A 19,113-nucleotide genomic window follows, 5' to 3' on the forward strand; every position below is an offset into this window, starting at 1 on the left:
AGGATGAGGAACATAATGAGGGGGAGGAAATAAAATTTTTAAAAAGGCGAACGATTGAAGGAAACATGAACATGAAGATCCCTCACTTTCCAAAAGACAGAGAGCAAGCTTGTGAAGGAAAATGATCAGATTTTATGGAAACAAAAGAGAGAGAAAGAGAGAAAGATGGAAGAGACTCAACTGGGAAAAGAGTGGATAAAAAATAGCCAAGAGGAGCAGGAGAGAGCGGAAGAAAAGGCGAGAGTAAAATGCTGACCCTAATCAGTCAGTTTGAGATGCAACATCAGGGTCAGTGGTGGGTTTAAAGAGCGAGAGAAAAGCAGGAGAGAGTAAAGGAGAGAAGGAATTAAATCAGGAAAACAGCCAATTCTAGCTGTCACATTTATTTGAACAGACAGATACACAGACTGACAGATTATAGAGAGGCATGGTGAAGGGAAAAAAGCAGCAGAAGAAAAGGGGAGTGACTGTACTGTAATTCTGTTCATTCCTCACCAACTCTTCCCAAACGGACTCCTTATAAGGAAGGACATGGCTACCACAGGCCCTCACACACCCATACACACACACACACACACGCGCGAAGAGAGAGAGAAAGTGGAGAGAGTGAGACAGTGGGAGCAAAAACTCACAAAATCACAGCCTTGTACGCAAAGAGGGAAAACTGACTCTCTCTTTCTTTTCACTTTCAAATCTCTCTTCTCTCCCTTTATTTCTCTCCACTGTAAAACGAACCCTGTGCCTTTGTAAAAGAAAAACAGAGGGAGGGAGAGAGCCATTTCTTTCTCCCAGTGCAATGGAGTTAAAGTTTTATAAGACTCTTGAGTGTGGAACTCTCCTCCTTTTTTCTCTCCCTCCTCCTACTCTCTCCCTCTCTCTCGCAGTTAAAGTCACTCCATGATTCTCCTTCCTTCTGCTCTTGCTGGTCCGTTCCTCACCACTCCCCTTCCTCCTCCTCCTCCTCTGTCCATCTGCCTTTTTCTCCCCCACTATCCATTGCCTGCATTTACCTCATTCCCTCTCTCTCTCATTTCATCCCCTCTCTCTCCTTCTCACCTATCTCTCCATCCTGACTAAATAAACACACAGGTTTGAAGACCATCTGTTACTGATGAGCATTCATGTGTGAAAAGCACACACACACAAAGACAACCCAATGCATAAACACACACACACATGCACACATGAACGCAGACATAATACCTGCGATAAATAAACTATTTTTGGAGGTTTTTACTGTATCTGTTAGTTGGAACTCCAGAAGGTAGGAACAGTGATTGTCTCACACGTGCACATGAACTTCGCCGCACATGCATACAGTATGCCAACGTGAGCAGAAACACACACACACACAGAGGAATAATGAGTCATAGGTCGATAAGCAGTGGATGGAAAGAGAAGCAGACTGCAGGCAACAGAAGGAGGTAGAAAAGGTAGGCAGATTCAGACAGCGAGAAGATTGTCACTGCATTTTAAAGAACGTTGTATCGTGTACCAAAGACAGGCTGACAAAAAGAAAAAACACTTAAAAAAACTTTGCTGAGCCTGCAGGCTGTCTTTTCCAGAGCCTCCCTGCATCATATTCATACAGACAAACACATTCACACTCAGATCTTCTCAGTCTAGCTTCAATCCCTCCACTGCTGCTCCACTGCCTAACAGCTAGTAAAGAAAAAAAATCCACACTGGGTCTTATTTTCATAGTTTTGACCGTCGTTCTTGTCTGAGAACTTTGTATACAGAGAGAGACACCAACAGTCACAGTATCCTACAGGTTTTAAGCAGCCTCTCAAATTAGTCAAAATTATTTGGAGAATTAAATAAAGGAAAAAGTTCAAATTATTACCCAGACTTCCTGCCATGCCTACAGTTTACATACTTCCTGGTTTAACTTTGACCTGCACTCACTGTACAGTTTTCCTGCGTAATGAGGGATTATAACCAACATTTAAGGTGTCGTCACTTCTGCTGTTACCTCAGAATTTCATTATTCAGATAATCTGGTTGAATTGTTGACTTGTAAACAACCTTTTTAATCATCTGATCACTTGTGCTCTTTGTCCAGCTGGAGTTCATTTTAGTGATGTTTCCATGTTTCCAGATCACAGCAATTTCTCAAGTAATATAATGTTATCATAACTAATGGAAAAGATGGTGACAACTACAAAAATGAGACAGACTTTTCCCTAGAGAGTCCTTCCCAAATCTTCAAAGCAAGGTTACCCATAACCTCATGTAAGAGTTAGCACCAACCCCTATTCTCTCATCACATGTTGGGTAAGATGACCGGTTGACCAGTCTCACAAACCCATTTGTCTAAATGACTATATCAGCTGACCGATTTCATCAAAGAACAGAAGAAGAGAGTTGTGGATCTGCAGCTGAGAAGCGTGACTCCTGAGGAATGCATAAAGTGTTTGCAGAGTCCCAGAGTGTGTGAGTGTGTGCATGTTCAGCTTTTTCTCTTTGACTCTCTCTTCATAAATCCTTCTCCTTCTGCCTCATCCAAGAGATTTACATCCCAGGTTCACTTTTAAAACAAAAAACATTTCCAGTCAATTCTGTGCAATTCAGATTAAATGTTAAACATCGCTGAATTCTGTCAATTCCTTTTTCAAATTCTGTGCTAACTGCTCATCTGCCATGGTTTAGATTCAGGTAAATGTCTTATAGAATAAGAGATATACATTATAAACAAATGGCTGGCCATTACTAGAAAATATGTAATCGGTACAGCAATGCTATTATTTTCAGCTCATCTAGTTCATCCTTAATCTCCTGCACTTTTCCCTCTTCCCCCTCTCCTTTCTTCTCCTCTCTAACTATTAGTCAAACTATTAATTCCATCTTTCCATCCACCCTCCTCTTCTTTGCCCATTCCTCTCCTGTCACATCAACCAGTCTTTCCATTTCTCTGCATTTCAGTTTTTTTTTTTTTTTGAGCTCAACTGCTCTGTGCCATCCATTCATCTCTCCGCCTTTCCTCCCTCCTCCTGGCACACATCCCCAGCTTTCCAACTTGATCTATTCTCTACTCTACTGATTTCCTCCTTCTTTCTCTCCACATTTTACACGTCTTTACATCTCAATCCATCTTCTCCGTCTCTCTCCCTTTCTGTTGGGTTCTTTGCTGGTATATGGATTGCTGGGCGAAGCATTTTTTGCAGCCAGCTGGCACAAAAACTCTTGCTGGCAACATTTTTTTTTCTATACCGTGAATAGAAATCTCACACAGGAAACAATTGGCCTCGTCTGTTTCTATTGGATTCAAACTAATCTGAGTCCTTGAGGACAAACTCAACGCCAGCTTGGAGTAATGAAATTAGAAATGCAAGACGCTCAACTTAAATCCAGGTGTAATAACGTTAAGTGCTGAGCAGTGATTATAAGTCTTTACTCAGTCAGCACAGAAGCTGGTCCAAAGTGCTTTTACTGTATATTTACAGTAAAATATCTGTCATGTGCTTTAATCCCATCTTTTATCTTTAATTAAGAACTGTAGTTAATTCTTTATTTAGTGTACAAGTGAATAAATGTCTCAGATGGTTTAAGAATTTCAGCTGCAGAGGCGGAACAGATTCTGGTAGCACCATCCATTTAAACATTAACCTGAAGGCCTGATTTACTGCCGTGTTCAACGAGTAGAAAATACACTCAAGTGCCACTCTGTGTAACTATCCCACTCCCTCTCCAAGTTTGTCGCTTTGAGCAAAAGAGCAAAATGCAGGAAAAACTACGGATGACAGGGGAAGAAAGGAGAGGAGAGGAAAGCCAATCTCTCCCTCTCTGTCTCATCTCTCTATCTCTCTCATCCCGCCCTGGACCTGAAGGCAAAGTGCCACCCAGGTGTAACGGGCACTGTGTTCACCTGCCTGTTTGGATTAACCTCCACACACACACACACACACACACACACACACACCACACACACACACACACACACACACACACACACACACACACTGAGGAAAAAAGAAAAAGAGTTGACAAATCACCAGACCTTTTGCCCACTGGGTTCAGCAGGTAGTAGGTTTACCATTTTAATTCTACCAAAAACAAAACAGAACCTCTGAGCTGAAGTTGGACCAATACACATATATTGTTTTGACAATTTTGGCATTTTAATAAAATCTTAAGACAAACAGTTCTCCACCAATACAATGAAATAATCTTGCTGGTATCAGTCTGCTAAAAAAAACAACTAGAAATTGTTTCATTGAGATTATCACATGAAAAAAAAGCTTTCCCCTCCTGAGCTGACACACACACACACACACACACACACACACAATCTCACTCCAAACCAGCACCTTGAGTATTAGGTTAAATAATTGAAGACAATGAAAACAGCGCAGCAGTAAAAGACCAACAGCCATTGGGCTGCTGCACTTTCTCCAACACACACATGCAAACACGACTTCTGACATCACACCGCTGCCAAGTACTTCCCATTTCCATATAACAAACACAAATTGTTGCAGTCAAACAAAAACATACACACTTAGAAAAAGTGCATTCACTGCAGAGTAATCTTACATGTCGCATACAGAAGAACATGCATGCATGTCTTTCTCCATGTGCACATACTGTATACACAATAACACACACATGCAAATACAAATATACAATTATAAACATGCAGGCAACCGTGCAGTCTACGCCCCCACAGACACACACGCTTGTGCATACAGAAAGTCCAATTGTCCTGACACACGTAAGCCTGCCAACAAACACGGAGGGACAAAGATTCCCCCCTGCTTCTCACCCTCCCTCTCTCTTTCTCATCAGGCAAACAAACAATCCCAACTGGCTTCTCCTTAAAAATGCATAGGTCCAAATTAGCACACACAAACACCCTACATAAATGAAGAAGCACACATTTGCACACGTTAGTTCTGACGTCACGCAGCTCGCCTGGAGTACAGTAGCCGTCAGACAGATGGCATCTAGCAGCCCCAGAAACAGACAGACACAGTGGTTATTGTTCAGAGGCATGATTCATTGCTGGGACAAACCGTAGAACGGAGAGAAAGAAGCACACACTCTGCTCAAAAACTTGCTTATTACCAAATCCATTTAAGAAAAGAAAATTCATTTTGGTATGTAGTTCAATATGCAGATAATATTACATCTTATTGAAATCATTTTGTTCAGATTCCAGACAGAAAACAGCATTAGTGATACGTCACTTTTTGCATTAAACTCTGCTTAGGTGCATGGATTTATCTGCAGGAGAGCATGATACTGAATGGAAACAGTCACAGTTATGAATGTAATCTGTTGCTTGTCTTCTGCTTGAGCTTGTATATTTATTGAATGGAAACTAACCACTGTCTGTGAGTGCAGAGAGCATCAGAGATAACAAAGCTGGAAAGAGACAAAAGTTGTGTATGTTTTTCTGTAAGAAAAGACAAAAAAAACGAAGCACAGAAAGAAAAAAGTTAGAGAGTGTAGCTTTCCTTTAGCATTCCAGACATTCCTTAATCTTTTCCTTTTTTCCAGCTTCACTTTCTTTCTGTGCGCAACATTGTACTTACCTCCTGTGATCAAAGAGGTGGAACAAACTGGATGAACACACTCACACAATCACTTACACACAACAGAAGCCAAAGCAAGGCAGTGTATGAAAAAGTGACAAAGGAGACAGACAACACCGACCACAGTATTAGCAATCTGTATTCAGATGAATAGATTTGTTAGACCAGGGTGTGTCCCTTCTATTGAACTGCGCTCTGCAGTGGAGCTGCTCCACAGGCCCAGATGGAGAGTGAGGAGAGAGGGAAGAGAGGGAGAGGGAGTCCAGTGGTGGTGAGGGAAATGGTGAGACAGAGAAAAAGAGAGACTGGCAGGAAAGAGATGAAGAGTGTGATGACAATGAGGGGAACATGTGGTAAGAGAAAATGACTGGATGCGGGAAGTGAAACAAGAGAAACAACTGGCAGTACAGACGGAGAGAGCAATAATTTAAAGCTCAGCACAGGGGCAACAAAATAAAAACCTGTCATCTAATCACATCTGTATATGTGCTTCATGCATCTTTAGGTAAGAAGCATCACACACCTGTCAGGCACATGAATATGAACAGAATGTGCTTTACTCTTCTGCTCTCAGGGCCTTTACAAGCAGCCAATCAGCACATTGTGTCAAGAATAAAGCTGCAATAATCAATGTTTTTTATGTAACTGAATAACTCATGGATTAAATGATAGTTCTGATTCACCAAAAAGAGTTATTTTCCCTTTTTGGTTTAATGTTCCAGTTTTATTTTGTTTTAGAATGTTTAACACTATTAACATTACTTTAACTTATAGGACTGTGACTTCAGACAAAACATTTCATCAGTGACCAAACTTTAAAATCATGTACCAATCAAGGTGACCTTTGTCAGACACATTTACATAGCTTTAAATGCATATGCATATGTATGCCACTGAAAAGCAGCGCAACCCTAATGATTCACAGTGAAACCTTTTCAACGATTACTGGCAGATGTGACGGGATTCTAACTTTTTTCTGTTAAAAGTTGAAATGCTACATTTTAAACCTGTGAGTATGTCTTCTAGTTTTCTATTGCTGTTATATAATGCGTATTGAAGTTCAAATGTATATTTCTTGTATGAAATCAGAATGAATGTGTTTAAAGTGAATAGTTTCTTGTCGCAGATTGTGTACTTCAAACACCTCTCTGTCTATACACATTAGTGTACGTACAGCTATCAGTTACACCATATTAATAATTCTCTTGAATGTTGTTTATTTTATTGATTATTGGGTATGATAAAGTGGTTTAATCAAAAGTAGTGCAGTTAAGTAAAGCTACATTTTTTACATTGATCTGTTTGAAATTAAACACTGATCTCAATGCTGAATAAATATTGCTATAAACCATGTGGGAGAGGGAGGACAATCATACTCAGACATGGCACAAAGCAACCTACCTGTACCTAATATGAAAACTCCACAAAACACACAAATAAATTACAACAGGGAGAGAAAAATAACAAGAGAACAGGGAGCTCGGACATAAGGAGAGGAAGAGATAAAAACAGAGGCAGCGGAAGAGAGGTGAAGATAGTGGGCCAGGCATGAAGGAGGTGGTGAATAAGTGAGGAAGTGTGGAAGAAAGAAGGAGGGAGGAGGAAGGACAGAAGGTGGAGATGAGATGTGCATTCCTGAGCAGGGGTGTGTCCGAGCACACGTGTGTGTGTGTGTGTGTCTTTGCGCACATATCCCAAAATTGCTGGGAGGTAACTTAATTCGATGTCTAACACTGGGTTGATGGCAAAGATAGAGAGAGAGGAGGGAAGGTAGGGAGGAGGAGGTAGGGTGGAGATAGAAAGCAAGAGCTGACTCACCATGTGATGACAGAAATAGAAGAAGAGAAGCAGAATGAGTAAGAAGAGAGGAAAAAAAGGAGGAGCGAGGGGACCGAGAAAAGCCAGAGATGAACAGAAAGAGAGAGAGATTGAAGAGAGAGAAAGTGACAGGATAATGAGAGCAGGAAATGAAAAGGATGGCTCGGGTTAAAAGGGTGTGATTAGTCTGGAGGAAAGAAAGGGAATGAAAGTAAAAGAGATTACGAGAGAGAGAGATAGAGAGAGTATAGCACATATTTCCCAAAATATGAGATCAGAAAATATTCTTTCATGTCTTAACATGTGTATTCACTCACTGTTAAAGTACACACACACACACATACACACACACACAGACACAGGACTGTGTGTAAGTGTGAAGGCAGCTGAGGATTTTAGTAGAGATGGCAGTGGGCCAAATACATGATAGATTGATAATTTTATCATCTGCTCCTTTGTTCTCTCACATGTGTGCACACGTATTTCAACTCAGAGATTTATGGATGCATACACACAAGCACGCACGCACTGTTCTCTCTCACACACATACACACACCCTAACCTAGTTGTAAATTTTCTTAGAGAGTGATTTAATATCTGGTGATGTAATTTTACAACCTGAAGTCCTTTTCCACATTAAATTTGTCTTCGGAGCAACATCAAAGCCTCAAATATACTCACACAAACACACACAAGCAGAGCTAAGAGCAGGTGTTAATGATCAAAATGTAAATGTGATTATTTTAATTTAATTAAAAATAAACGCAGGGAGTACCCAGCACTTTGTGCACTGGTTTTAACGGTGGCAGCATGTGAAATACAACACTGAGAGGCAGCGAGTGACAGCAAGTGTGTGTGAGTGCATCTCTTGCATAATATTCCAGCCTCCTGCCAGAGTAGCTGTGTCTCAGTCTCATCCAGATGGCTTCTGAACTAAAAGACAGCTGGGAGTCCCCAACCAGGCAGCCCGCTTCATCTGTTTACCCGTCTTCAAGGCCGCCTTGCAGCAGCTGAGAAAAATCCACCAGAACAGTCCATAAAATTATCTGGATATGCCCCCGTGCAAAGACAGTCCAGAAATATTTACAGGAACTCACTGTCGTATAGAAACACATACACAGTTGCACACACAGACGTCTTTTTCCTACCTGTGTCTCCTCCTGCACCACTCTGTATTGTTCCTTCCAGACAGCCATCTTTGTGGCTTCATCCTTCCTTAGCGCTCTCTCTTTCTTCAGCTCTGGACTCCAAAACGTCTTAATAGGAGTTCATGGAGGAGCTCAGTTTGGACTCTTTAGCCTCCAGCTACAAGAGATCAATGATGTGACTTTGTTTTAATAAATGTAAAAGGATATCCAGTGAGATGCTTCACTAAAAATGTTTAATCAAGTTTATAGATGCACTTATATATTACTTGCCATATATTATTTATTAGATTCACTTGCTTTTAGTTTTCCTCATAGCTGTTGTTTTAAGCTTAAATTCAGGACTGTAGAATTCCCAGAGGAACTTAAAAGCAAACAAACTGTATCATAACACTGCAAATATCAAATTAGAAATGCAGTTAATTGTAAAATAAATAAATGCATCATGCTCTTTCCTTGAGTTGAAGTGTGCAAATGTCCTTACCTCTCTGCGCAGTAGTTCGTTCTCTCTCAGCACTTCTCTTAGTTGCGTCTGTAGGTCTGACATGGCACCGTCTCTCACCTGGTAACATACACACAGAGCATATCCAAAATATTTAACGTCATATAAGAGATGTCAAAAAACATGACTGATAGTGAATTACTTAAATACTGGATTTGTGATTTATATCAAGACAATATTTCACAGCAAACCATGTATTCAAGGTAAGCTGGGCATTTATATACATTATATATATCTGTTGTATTGTTGAGAAAATGCTTCCTATGGAAATGTTTAATTCATCTTGACATCAGGACAGAAGTGTGTTTATGTGACACATTTTTAAAGAAAAAGCAGTTTCTTTCAGTTCTGCAAAGTTAGAGAAGAACTGGAATTTTTAAACCAACATAACAAATAATGCAGTCAAGCTTTAGAGTAACAGCATCCTCACAATTACCATAATCTACAGTGTGTGAAGGAAATAAAGGACTAGGAGAGTTTAAGAAATTTTTGTTTGAGAAATAATTAGAAACAAACTGAAGAGGAAGGTATGGGAGAGGACAGAGAGACACTTGAGCTCTCAGGCTATGACTAATGGTGCAGAGGGAGTGGGCAGACCTTATCTATTTAAGAATACTGTACCCACACAGCTCTTATTTTATTTAGTAGAAGGGTGACTTAAAAGAAAACATTAACTCTTAAATACTTAGATGACTAATCCTCCACCTACCATCTCTAAACAGACCAGATAATTCACATTTGCGAAAAATTCTTTGCCAAGCACCACTGATTTTATCTTTGATTGTTTTAATGTATTTTATGTTAATTTTCAAACATGATAACAACATGACAGCAAGATTCATGTTTTACGCCTATAAACACGGTGAACAAAAAAACCAGCTTATTTTGAAAGGAATAGTTCAACATTTTTGGGAACTATACTTATTCACTTTCTTACCAAGAGTTTTAGCACTCTCGCATCTCTCTGTTCAGTGTGAAGCTGGAGACAGGAAATGGTTAGGTTAGCTTAGGATAGGGACTGGAATGGGCTACCCTGGCTCTGTCCAAGGGTAAAGGTTAATCTCTTTGAAAATCAAAGTGTAAAAAACAGACAAGTTGCAGTTTTAGGAGTGGCTGGCTCCAGTTTAATATGTAGATGTAAGAGTGGTATCAGTCTGATCATGAAATGCTCAGTAAAGTGTAAGGGTGTATCTGTTCTCTCTCTCTCTGTTTTCATCTGGGTATCTTCCAGGAACAAAACCACCAAGTTATTATGTGTTTTAGTGCTCCGACAATACAGCATACAGCTTCAACCTTTAGTTCACAAAATGCTGACTTCAAGAAGAAGAAATACAGCAGTGCTTCACCTGTCTCATGGAGTGGGGCACAGTAGCTGCCTGTGGAGGCTGGTTTTGTAGCTCCCCCCCAAACGCTATAGCATCACTGGGCATGACTGCTCCACCACCTCCCCCTCCTCCTCCAGTGTTTATATTAGGACTGCTCCCCATAACAGCCGCTCTCACCCCGTAAGGAACTCTGGCCCCAGCCCTCCCCAAGGTCATGGTGCTTTTGGGCAGCGAGGGATTCAGCCCACTGCCCAGACTCCCAATGCCGACCGGGTCTTCAACTGTGTCAGTGAAGTACATAGGACCACCTGTGGCGTAGGCGGCATTAAGGGACTGAATATTCTCCATGGAGAGGGTTTTACCCGAGCCAGTTAGTCCACCAGTGGAGCTGCTGCTGCTGTTTCTCCGGTGTCCAAGGCGCGGGGAGCGAGGGAGGCGTGGGGAGCGACCTGGACTCCCAGACACTGATCCGTTACCATTGGAACCAACAACATCCAGCTTTGAGACGGAACGTGAGCTACCGTACATGGTGAGACAACGTGGGCTGTATACTGCGTGTGAAGTGGATCAAAAATGTGAGATGGCACAAACAGTCCAGAAAGTCAGCTGGTGTCCTGAGAAAAATCAAGAAAACAGAGTGGGGGGTCTATGCACTTATAACATGCTCAAAAAATGTAAGATAGATGTCCAAAAAAATTATCTGAAACACTAAATCTAACAGCTAAAAACACAAAGTCCCGTCAGTCTTCTACTGTAGTGCTTCTTGACTTGAAATATCCTGATACAGTGTTGGCATAGCTGTGATTAAGGCCTCTCCAACACCCTCACTGTAATCCATGGGCTTTGTTAGAAAACAGTCATCAATAGGGCATCCCTTTAGATAAAGGTAGCCAGTTAATCCACAGGGCCTGGTGTGATGGGATCACCTAGAAAGAGAAGGAGAAAGAGAAAGAGATTTAATGATCAGTGGAACAAAGATGTACTGGGGTTTTAGCACGTTATGGTTAGCCTCACTAAGCAGCCAGAACACACACACACACACACACACACACACACACACACACACACACAGTAAAATATACATAAAGCTGGTATCCTCTGTCCACAGACTACACTCAAAAAGTTTTGGTGTCCTCCACAAACTCTGCCACAGGCACAAGCGTCACCCAATGTCAGTTCATATGATCACACAAGCTGCTTTGTCTCTCCACCACCCATTACGCCTTCTTCTTCAGATCACACTCCTGTGTCCTGACACCTTTAGAAAAAAAAACAAAACAAACTTTTTCTGTGCTGCAGCTGTGATAAACCGGGTGATAGCAGATAGCATTCAATAAGCTGACATAGAGGGTAATAATCATTGTGCCAGCTGGATGAATTACGTGTGTTAAGAACAGAATACTCCATGTTATTCAGTCAATCAAACCTTGTTATTAGTCAATGTATATTCTGCAATAATAATGTTGGAAGGAAACATTAAGTTAAAAAAACAAAAATTAATGCCCATCTGTTCTATTCCTGGTAATCATGAGTCACACTGGATAGAGGGATCAGCTACACCAGATGCCAAAAATGTAAAATATAATTCTACATATCAAATAAAACAGAAACACCATGAAATGATGTTTTGACATGGTTTTACAGTCTGGTAATAGTAGTAATAGTCTGTGTGTGTGTGTGTTGGATGAAATGAAAAGCTTAAACATTAAAACTGATTAAGTCAATCAGGTCAAAGAAAGTAATTAACAGAGCTGAGAAAATAATGAAAAACAGAATTCCTGTCACGTCCTTCACTATACTCAATTTAAAGGCACCATTCTTTTGCACAAAATGATTTGAATTTATGAGCATTGGTTCGCACATGTTGCTGATAAATGCACTCAGAGGCCGCTGAAATTTCAAGCTTTCTGTTGCCAATGCTCTAATTTCCTGAGCCCCCTGAACTACCCACTGTGGACTATGTACTCAGCTCAAATTTGTTTGCAGGAGCAACAGTGCAGCATTTGAAAGGAGGACAAAGTTTCAGACTCTAAAAAGCTTTCTCGATCTAAATATATCAAAAAGAATTATTATATACAACCTTACGTGTTAGCTCTGGAGTCAGCTACTTTATCAAAGACAGCGCGTTTATAACTATTTAAAATCAATGGCCAGCTGGTCAACAGTCATCATTCAGTCATTTGGGTGTCCTTGGAGACAATGATGTCATCCTCAGGACAGTAGACACATGACCCATTGGACACTCACACCAGCCACTGGATCCACATTCTCCCCTTACTAGAACAACTTAAAGTAAACTACAAGAAGTGAGCAATATTTCTCTGGCTTGTTTCTTCATTTTAACACACAATAATTCTTATTACTACTGTTAATCCTGTTTTTTATGATGTTAGTGATCTGGGTATTTAAGCTTGTGCTTATATTTTACATTATTCACAACAGGTGACCATAAAGAAAATGCTTGTCTGAAAAATCTTAACTACTCAACTTGCAGAATTTTAAAAATCACTAACATCAGTAGTTAACATTTCACTTTAACACTGATTAACCATGAAGCCCTTTGGTTTACCCCTTTTAATGTACCTGCACTCCTGCTTTTGGTCCCTAACCAGACCTTTAACAGCCTTACAGTAGTCTATCTTTCCAACTGATGTTCTAGGCACAGATCCTTGGCCAGGCAAATCTTACTGACAGCCAGTCAGCTACAGCCACACAGACCCACACACATACTCAAACGCAAACAGAGACCATCTGCTCTATCTCCCCTCGGGCCAAAAACACACACCTGGACAGAAACAGGCCAGAGCACACTTTTATACATGCACTCACACAAACACATGAATGGAACTGTGTAGGGCTTAACAGACAGGAGACACACGTATACCAATATATCAATCTGCATATAAACAAACACAGATATGATCGACACATTTACAGATGCGCACAGATGAACGCATATTAGCTCAGCGGCTGTGAGTGATCATGTTACGAACAACACACACATATCTAATGCTTCATTTGAGGCTAAAATGAGATGGCAGAAACAGTGAGAGAGAGTGTGTGTGTGTTGGGGGTTTTCCTCCTCCCCCCTCTGGACTTGCTGACCTGTAGATAATATATGCTCATGTCCCAATTCTCACTATAAAGCAAAAAAAAAAAAAGTACAGTATGTCTAGCCTCTTTTTGCAGCCTTTATTTAAGCATTTATTGAACACATACACAGCTCTTTTTCGGTCATGACCTGCCACTGCTCGCATATGCTGGGCACTGAGTGGCTGGAGGATTAAGAGCCTTGCTCAAAGGCATCTGTGACACACTGCAGAAAAGAACATTCACTTCCCCCACTCATGTTTTCCCAGTTGAGATCCACAGGCTCCTCTCTGTCACTATAAGGCCTCCACTGCAACAATCAAAATACTGCATTTTAGTGTTAACATAATTTTTCCTGGGGTATTGCTTCAGACTGAAATAGGTACGGGACATTTCATTATAGGTTTGGTAACACACAAACTGCATATTTACTGAATCCACTTACACTGGGCTCTAACACAAGTGTTTAGACACACAAAAATACTTATATGCATCCACTTCTCAACTGCTTTTCTTATTTGAGGTTTCAGGGAGCTGGACCATATCCCAGCATGCATGGGGCAAGTATCAAGGTACACTCTGGACAGGTTGCACATCTATCTATACATTTCTTTTCATTTTTATTGGCCTCATGGAAAACACAACACACACCATGTTATGTTTTCTACAGTTCATGTCTAAGGGTCACATGAATAAACCACCAGTGTCCCATTGGTTGAGAATTTATTTGTTGTGGTTTTAGACTCTGCAAGGACTGGAGGTGAGGGACTGAAAACAGCACTGAGAGTCAGATGCAAATAATAATAACCTTGAGTTTATAATTTCACATGAGTCAACCACAAATTTTTTTTAACGAATCTGCACTTTCAACTGAGTTTCCAGGAAGAGTTCTTAAGCAATGAAATATTAAGAACAAAGATACACAATAAAAAAAAAACCACTGAAAGCATACAAACACACCTATGACGCAGTTGGCATCATGAGATCCAGCAAACTCTAGCATATGACTGTCCCTCTTCTTGCCCTTTCACACAACTGTGAAAAAGCAATGTATCACTGCCTTAAGAAACATCTGTTACACTGAAAGTTCATGGCAGTTCATGCTTGAAGGTTCGACATAAAAAAATAAAAATTAAAAGTCAAGTTCATGCTTATGCGCATGTTATTTCATCTAAAACTGCATCAAACATTTATTTTCATTATCAGTTAATCTAAAGATTATTTTCGTGATTAATCAGTCAATCGTCTGATCTATAAAATGTTAGATCAGAATAAAAGTGCCCGTCAGTTCCCAGAGCCCACATGATGTGTTGGTCCAAGAGTCAAAACCCACCACCCACCAATATTCAGGTTAGAATCATAGAAAACTAAAATAAACAAAAAACAGAAAATATTCATTTTTGCTTCAATGATTATTCAGTTATCACAACTATTGCTGATTTATTTTCTGTCAATCTGATTAATCATTACAGCTTTAATCAGATCAATAATCAGACTATTATTATTTTCAAAATCAAAATTATCAACCAAAATCTGACTGGGACAGTGTATAACAGTATAACTGTAATTACAGCTTAGCTGTCTTTTATCGCACATTGTACTGTAAATATCCAACCACAGTGTACTCTGTTACAGCCACTATCCCTCCTGGAACTGATCCTGAAACAGCCCAGGAGTGAACTTGAGAACCAAAATAACCTCATCTCCTTTATGTCTACAAAACACTCTACAGGAAACACCAGCACATACAACGCCCTGTGTTTCATCCTCTGCCTCCCTGTACTGTTCCTAACAGCCATGCTGTATGTCTCATCTTCCCTCCACACAAACCTTCCTCACACAGACACACACTGTTGTCTTAGGCCTCATAAAATCCTAGAATATCACACTAGGCTACCAAGAAAGTCTCTGTGGTTGAATGCCAAGTACTTGTACTTGTGTAGATATCCAGAATGTGCTGGCACAGCAGAGGACACACTTCAAATTTTGTCATTTGCACTACATGGCTACAGATAAAAACTAAAATTTTAAACCTTAAACAGCAATAGAGAGAAGCTGTAAAGACAACACTGCAATATCATCATCCTTTTCAGTTAATATAGAACTTGTTAGCAAACAGTTGATGATATATATATATAGACCCTGTAGATACAGACCAACATTAGCATTCACTGTGAGTCATGTTTCTGTCCACCTGATGAACTTAATTCCAATACTCAGTCCTCTTTCAGTTTGGTTTTTGGTCAGTAGCAATTCCTGAGGGAAATATCTGGCTCTTTAGCAGCTGCTAATGCCCCATTATGTTCACCAGCTAGTTGCCAATTTTGTTTGTCTGTTGTTTGGTGCTGGCTGCATAGCCTTCAGTGGGGGTTTTAGAGCTTTTTGCTGAGAACAGCTGCCTGCTGCAGCCAAAAACAACGCCCAGAATGGCCCAAAACAGTGAAGCTGCTGTCCAGTAAACCAAATGGGCTGGAAGGTACTATAAAGCTCAGTAGAGCTGAGAGGAGCTGCAGAGGTGGGTAATAATAATCTGTGTGTTTGTCACTACAATCAAATCACTTTCACATACAAGTAGTCATATGACCTATTGTTAATATAAAAATGTTGCTTATAATGGCTTTAAATTTGCATTACCTTAAACAATACAGATGTCACTATAGAGTTTATGACACACTCAAACAGACACGATGAGGAGGATTACTATTAAACATAAGGTAGAGCCCCATCCCCATCATTCTCTCTTCTACCTTTAGTCCATCTTTCCCTCTCTGACTCTCACTTGTCTCCCTGATGCTTTCACTTCCTCTCACAGCCTCTCTGTCTCTCCATCAGCATTCCTGAAGGTGTTCAGCATGTTCTATTTATGTGACAACCACACGTCCGTCTATCACACCACAGAAAGCAACACAGCACTCAGCCTATACTTAGCCGGCTGGTGTTCCAGCGTGGGAGCTGAATTTGACAAAGTTCGTCTCTTGCCTGAGGATCGGGGGAAAAAAACACATTATGCTCATCCTGAATATTATCATTCTCTGTTACTTTTTGTTCCTGTCAGGCCTGTTGTGATATGATGTGGCTGGAAAGGACTCACTGGTGCTGTCTGGGGTTACACATCTCACTGAAAGTCAACTCGACAGCTCAGCTGAAGGGGAGAGCTGAGCTCGTTCTCCACCTAATCTGTCTGAAGATATAAAGTGATGACCCGCCACTCACCGGAATCAACTTTTTTGACCTTTACAGCTGCTTCATCAGGACAATCATAACATTACCTCTGTGAAAATCTGACTGCTATTTGTCTAAAGAGTAGAAAGGTGATGTAAATTATCTCAACTTCAAAAGTAGCGCAGTCACATCATGGTAAATACAAGCTAAAAGCAAGATATTGATATTCATATTGATCAAACTTCAAAGACATACACTAAAAAATGCTCTACGAACTTACAAATTAGGAATAAAGGAGGTTCTCTTGTGTTTTCTGCAAAATCAAGAGGTTAATTTTATCTGTGACAAATTTTTAACATCTCCAGCAGCAATTACCATGTAAACTTAACAGTCTAATATATTTTTTGGATAAATTCTGTGCATATATGGAGAACATAGAACATCAGAGTATTAAAAAAAGCTAGCACTTTAACCGTACCAACCCTAGGGTCACTCACTATGTTATGATGTGTGTGGGGGGCTCACTGAGATTCATTTAGCACTACTGCTGTCTAACATATAACTCATGCAGTTGCTACCATTTGGTTTTCAGTACTGTATTATTAGTGGTTTGGCTTGATTCCACAAGCAGACACAAGACATTGTCTCCATGTCAGGGCATGATATTGATGACATATAGTAACAACAGTGTTGTGCTGATTTGTGTATTTTTAAATGGATTGTGACACATGTAAAACAATATCTACAGGATTTATGTGGAAATTTGTAGGGGAATAAAATGAAACTCAATTTCAATGATTAAAAAGTTTTTATCAGTTGTACCATAAATAGAAAAACCAAGTAATCCTGCACACAGCATATTGGAATAGCTGAAAATGCAATGGGAGTTTTTTCAATTAACTCAGCAGCCCAATTGCACTTGGGAGAAAATATTAGCAGTCTGTGACAGTGAATAATGTGTTGGGCAGAAGATGTCTGGGCAAGATACAGATTTTGGCTCACCAGAGTGACTGTGCTACTTGTAACTTCACTCTGTGCCATGGGTTTTATCTGCGATAATATATATAATATGGTTCAGACACTGGAAAGCACAACACTGATAAGAGACAGATAACATCAGCTCCAGTCTATTGTGTACCACAGGAAATTAATCCAAGATGCAGGCTGGGCAAACAAAACGTGTGCACAATCAGTTCACACACACACATACACCCACACTATGACTCACACACAAGCGCACGTAAACACACTGATGCACAAAAAATAAAAAAATTAAAATACACCGATGCCATGCACATGCACTTACACACCGTGCACTTATCTAATCTTGGCTGCTGCTGCCTACATAACAAATATGGAAAATGCACCGTTGAGATTCGACAATTAACTCAAAGGCAGGGAAGTACAAAACCAAATCAGGAGTGTGTGTAATAGTTAATGGAAGCAAAAGTGAGAGTGTAACTCCCCCAGGCTCCTCCTGTGAAAAGGAATGTACTCGTACAGTCAGCTTGCAAGGGTTTAAAAAGGATGAAGCGAGATGAGAAGGTGACCTAAACATCTATCTATCTATCTATCTATCTATCTATCTATGATACTATGATAAAACAACTTGAATAAATAAATAGCAAACAAGACATCAAAGATTAGATGGTCTGGTGATAAAAGTGAGCTCTGGGAAGTGAATTAAAGGAGTTACTGTCTCAGTCAAAGCCTTGAGAACAAAAGTTTGAGCCTGAAGACAGAGGAGTCAGGGGGCTCTCAGGGTCCAGAAAGGTTCATTAGATATCAAGAGTTCAGGGAGATATTTAAGTATGGATCGGGTCATGCTAAGTTTTGAATATTGTTGTTAGCAGTGTTAAAGTTTAGCCAAAGGCAGGCTCAGGTGTGCACTGCAGAGCTGGGACATTAAAAATGTTGTGTTTACAATATCTCAGTGGAAGGAAGCAGCTCAGTTCCCTAACTCTGGTGCTCCCGGAGGAGGGGCGGTACAAAGAAATGGAGCTGTGGGCGGAACACAGAGGAAATCACAGCGTGCCCCACCAGCCCCAATCCCCACCCCTCTCCGCTGAGCGTTGCAAAACACACGCAGCAGATTTCACCTCCCCGCCTTCATCAACATGATCATATCGGGCCCATGTTTTTGCTCGAACTGATTTGGTTTTGCAAAGGATGTTGCTATCAGTCCTCTGCTCGATCTGGTCTCGACTGAGTGGCTTTGAGTGCAATCTGTCAGCTGGCGGGACGAGGCTGTTGACAGTCCTGTAACAGCAATGAAGACATCATGCACAGATTTGTGTATAGTCTTGAAAAAGTTCAGAACACAAACAACCGGCCTGAGGAACTTGAGGGATTCTGTTAGAAACATCACAACACAACTAAAAGCCCCCGTGGGAATATTATGGCAAGAGATGAAACATAAACTTATTATTGACTACCACAGGCACACTTCAAGTCCCTGTGGGAATATTAGACACCACAGGGTGATACAATGAGGTCACTAAACTGGCGCTGTAGTAAACAGTCTATGTGGCTTT

At 40.5% G+C, this 19,113-nt stretch overlaps 1 protein-coding gene across 1 annotated transcript in view; it reads right to left on the reverse strand.

Annotated features, from left to right (window-relative positions):
• The window catches only part of LOC108894943 (ELKS/Rab6-interacting/CAST family member 1-like), a 109,982-nt gene that overhangs the window by 90,038 nt on the left and 831 nt on the right, over positions 1 to 19,113 (reverse strand). Inside the window, 4 exon segments of the mRNA XM_018693591.2 lie at positions 8,504 to 8,617; positions 8,619 to 8,660; positions 8,985 to 9,062; positions 10,349 to 11,253. Coding sequence (XP_018549107.1) covers positions 8,504 to 8,617; positions 8,619 to 8,660; positions 8,985 to 9,062; positions 10,349 to 10,855 — 741 coding nt within the window. The 5' untranslated portion in view covers positions 10,856 to 11,253.

Source organism: Lates calcarifer, linkage group LG18 (assembly GCF_001640805.2).
Source record: "Lates calcarifer isolate ASB-BC8 linkage group LG18, TLL_Latcal_v3, whole genome shotgun sequence".
NCBI lineage: Eukaryota > Metazoa > Chordata > Actinopteri > Centropomidae > Lates > Lates calcarifer.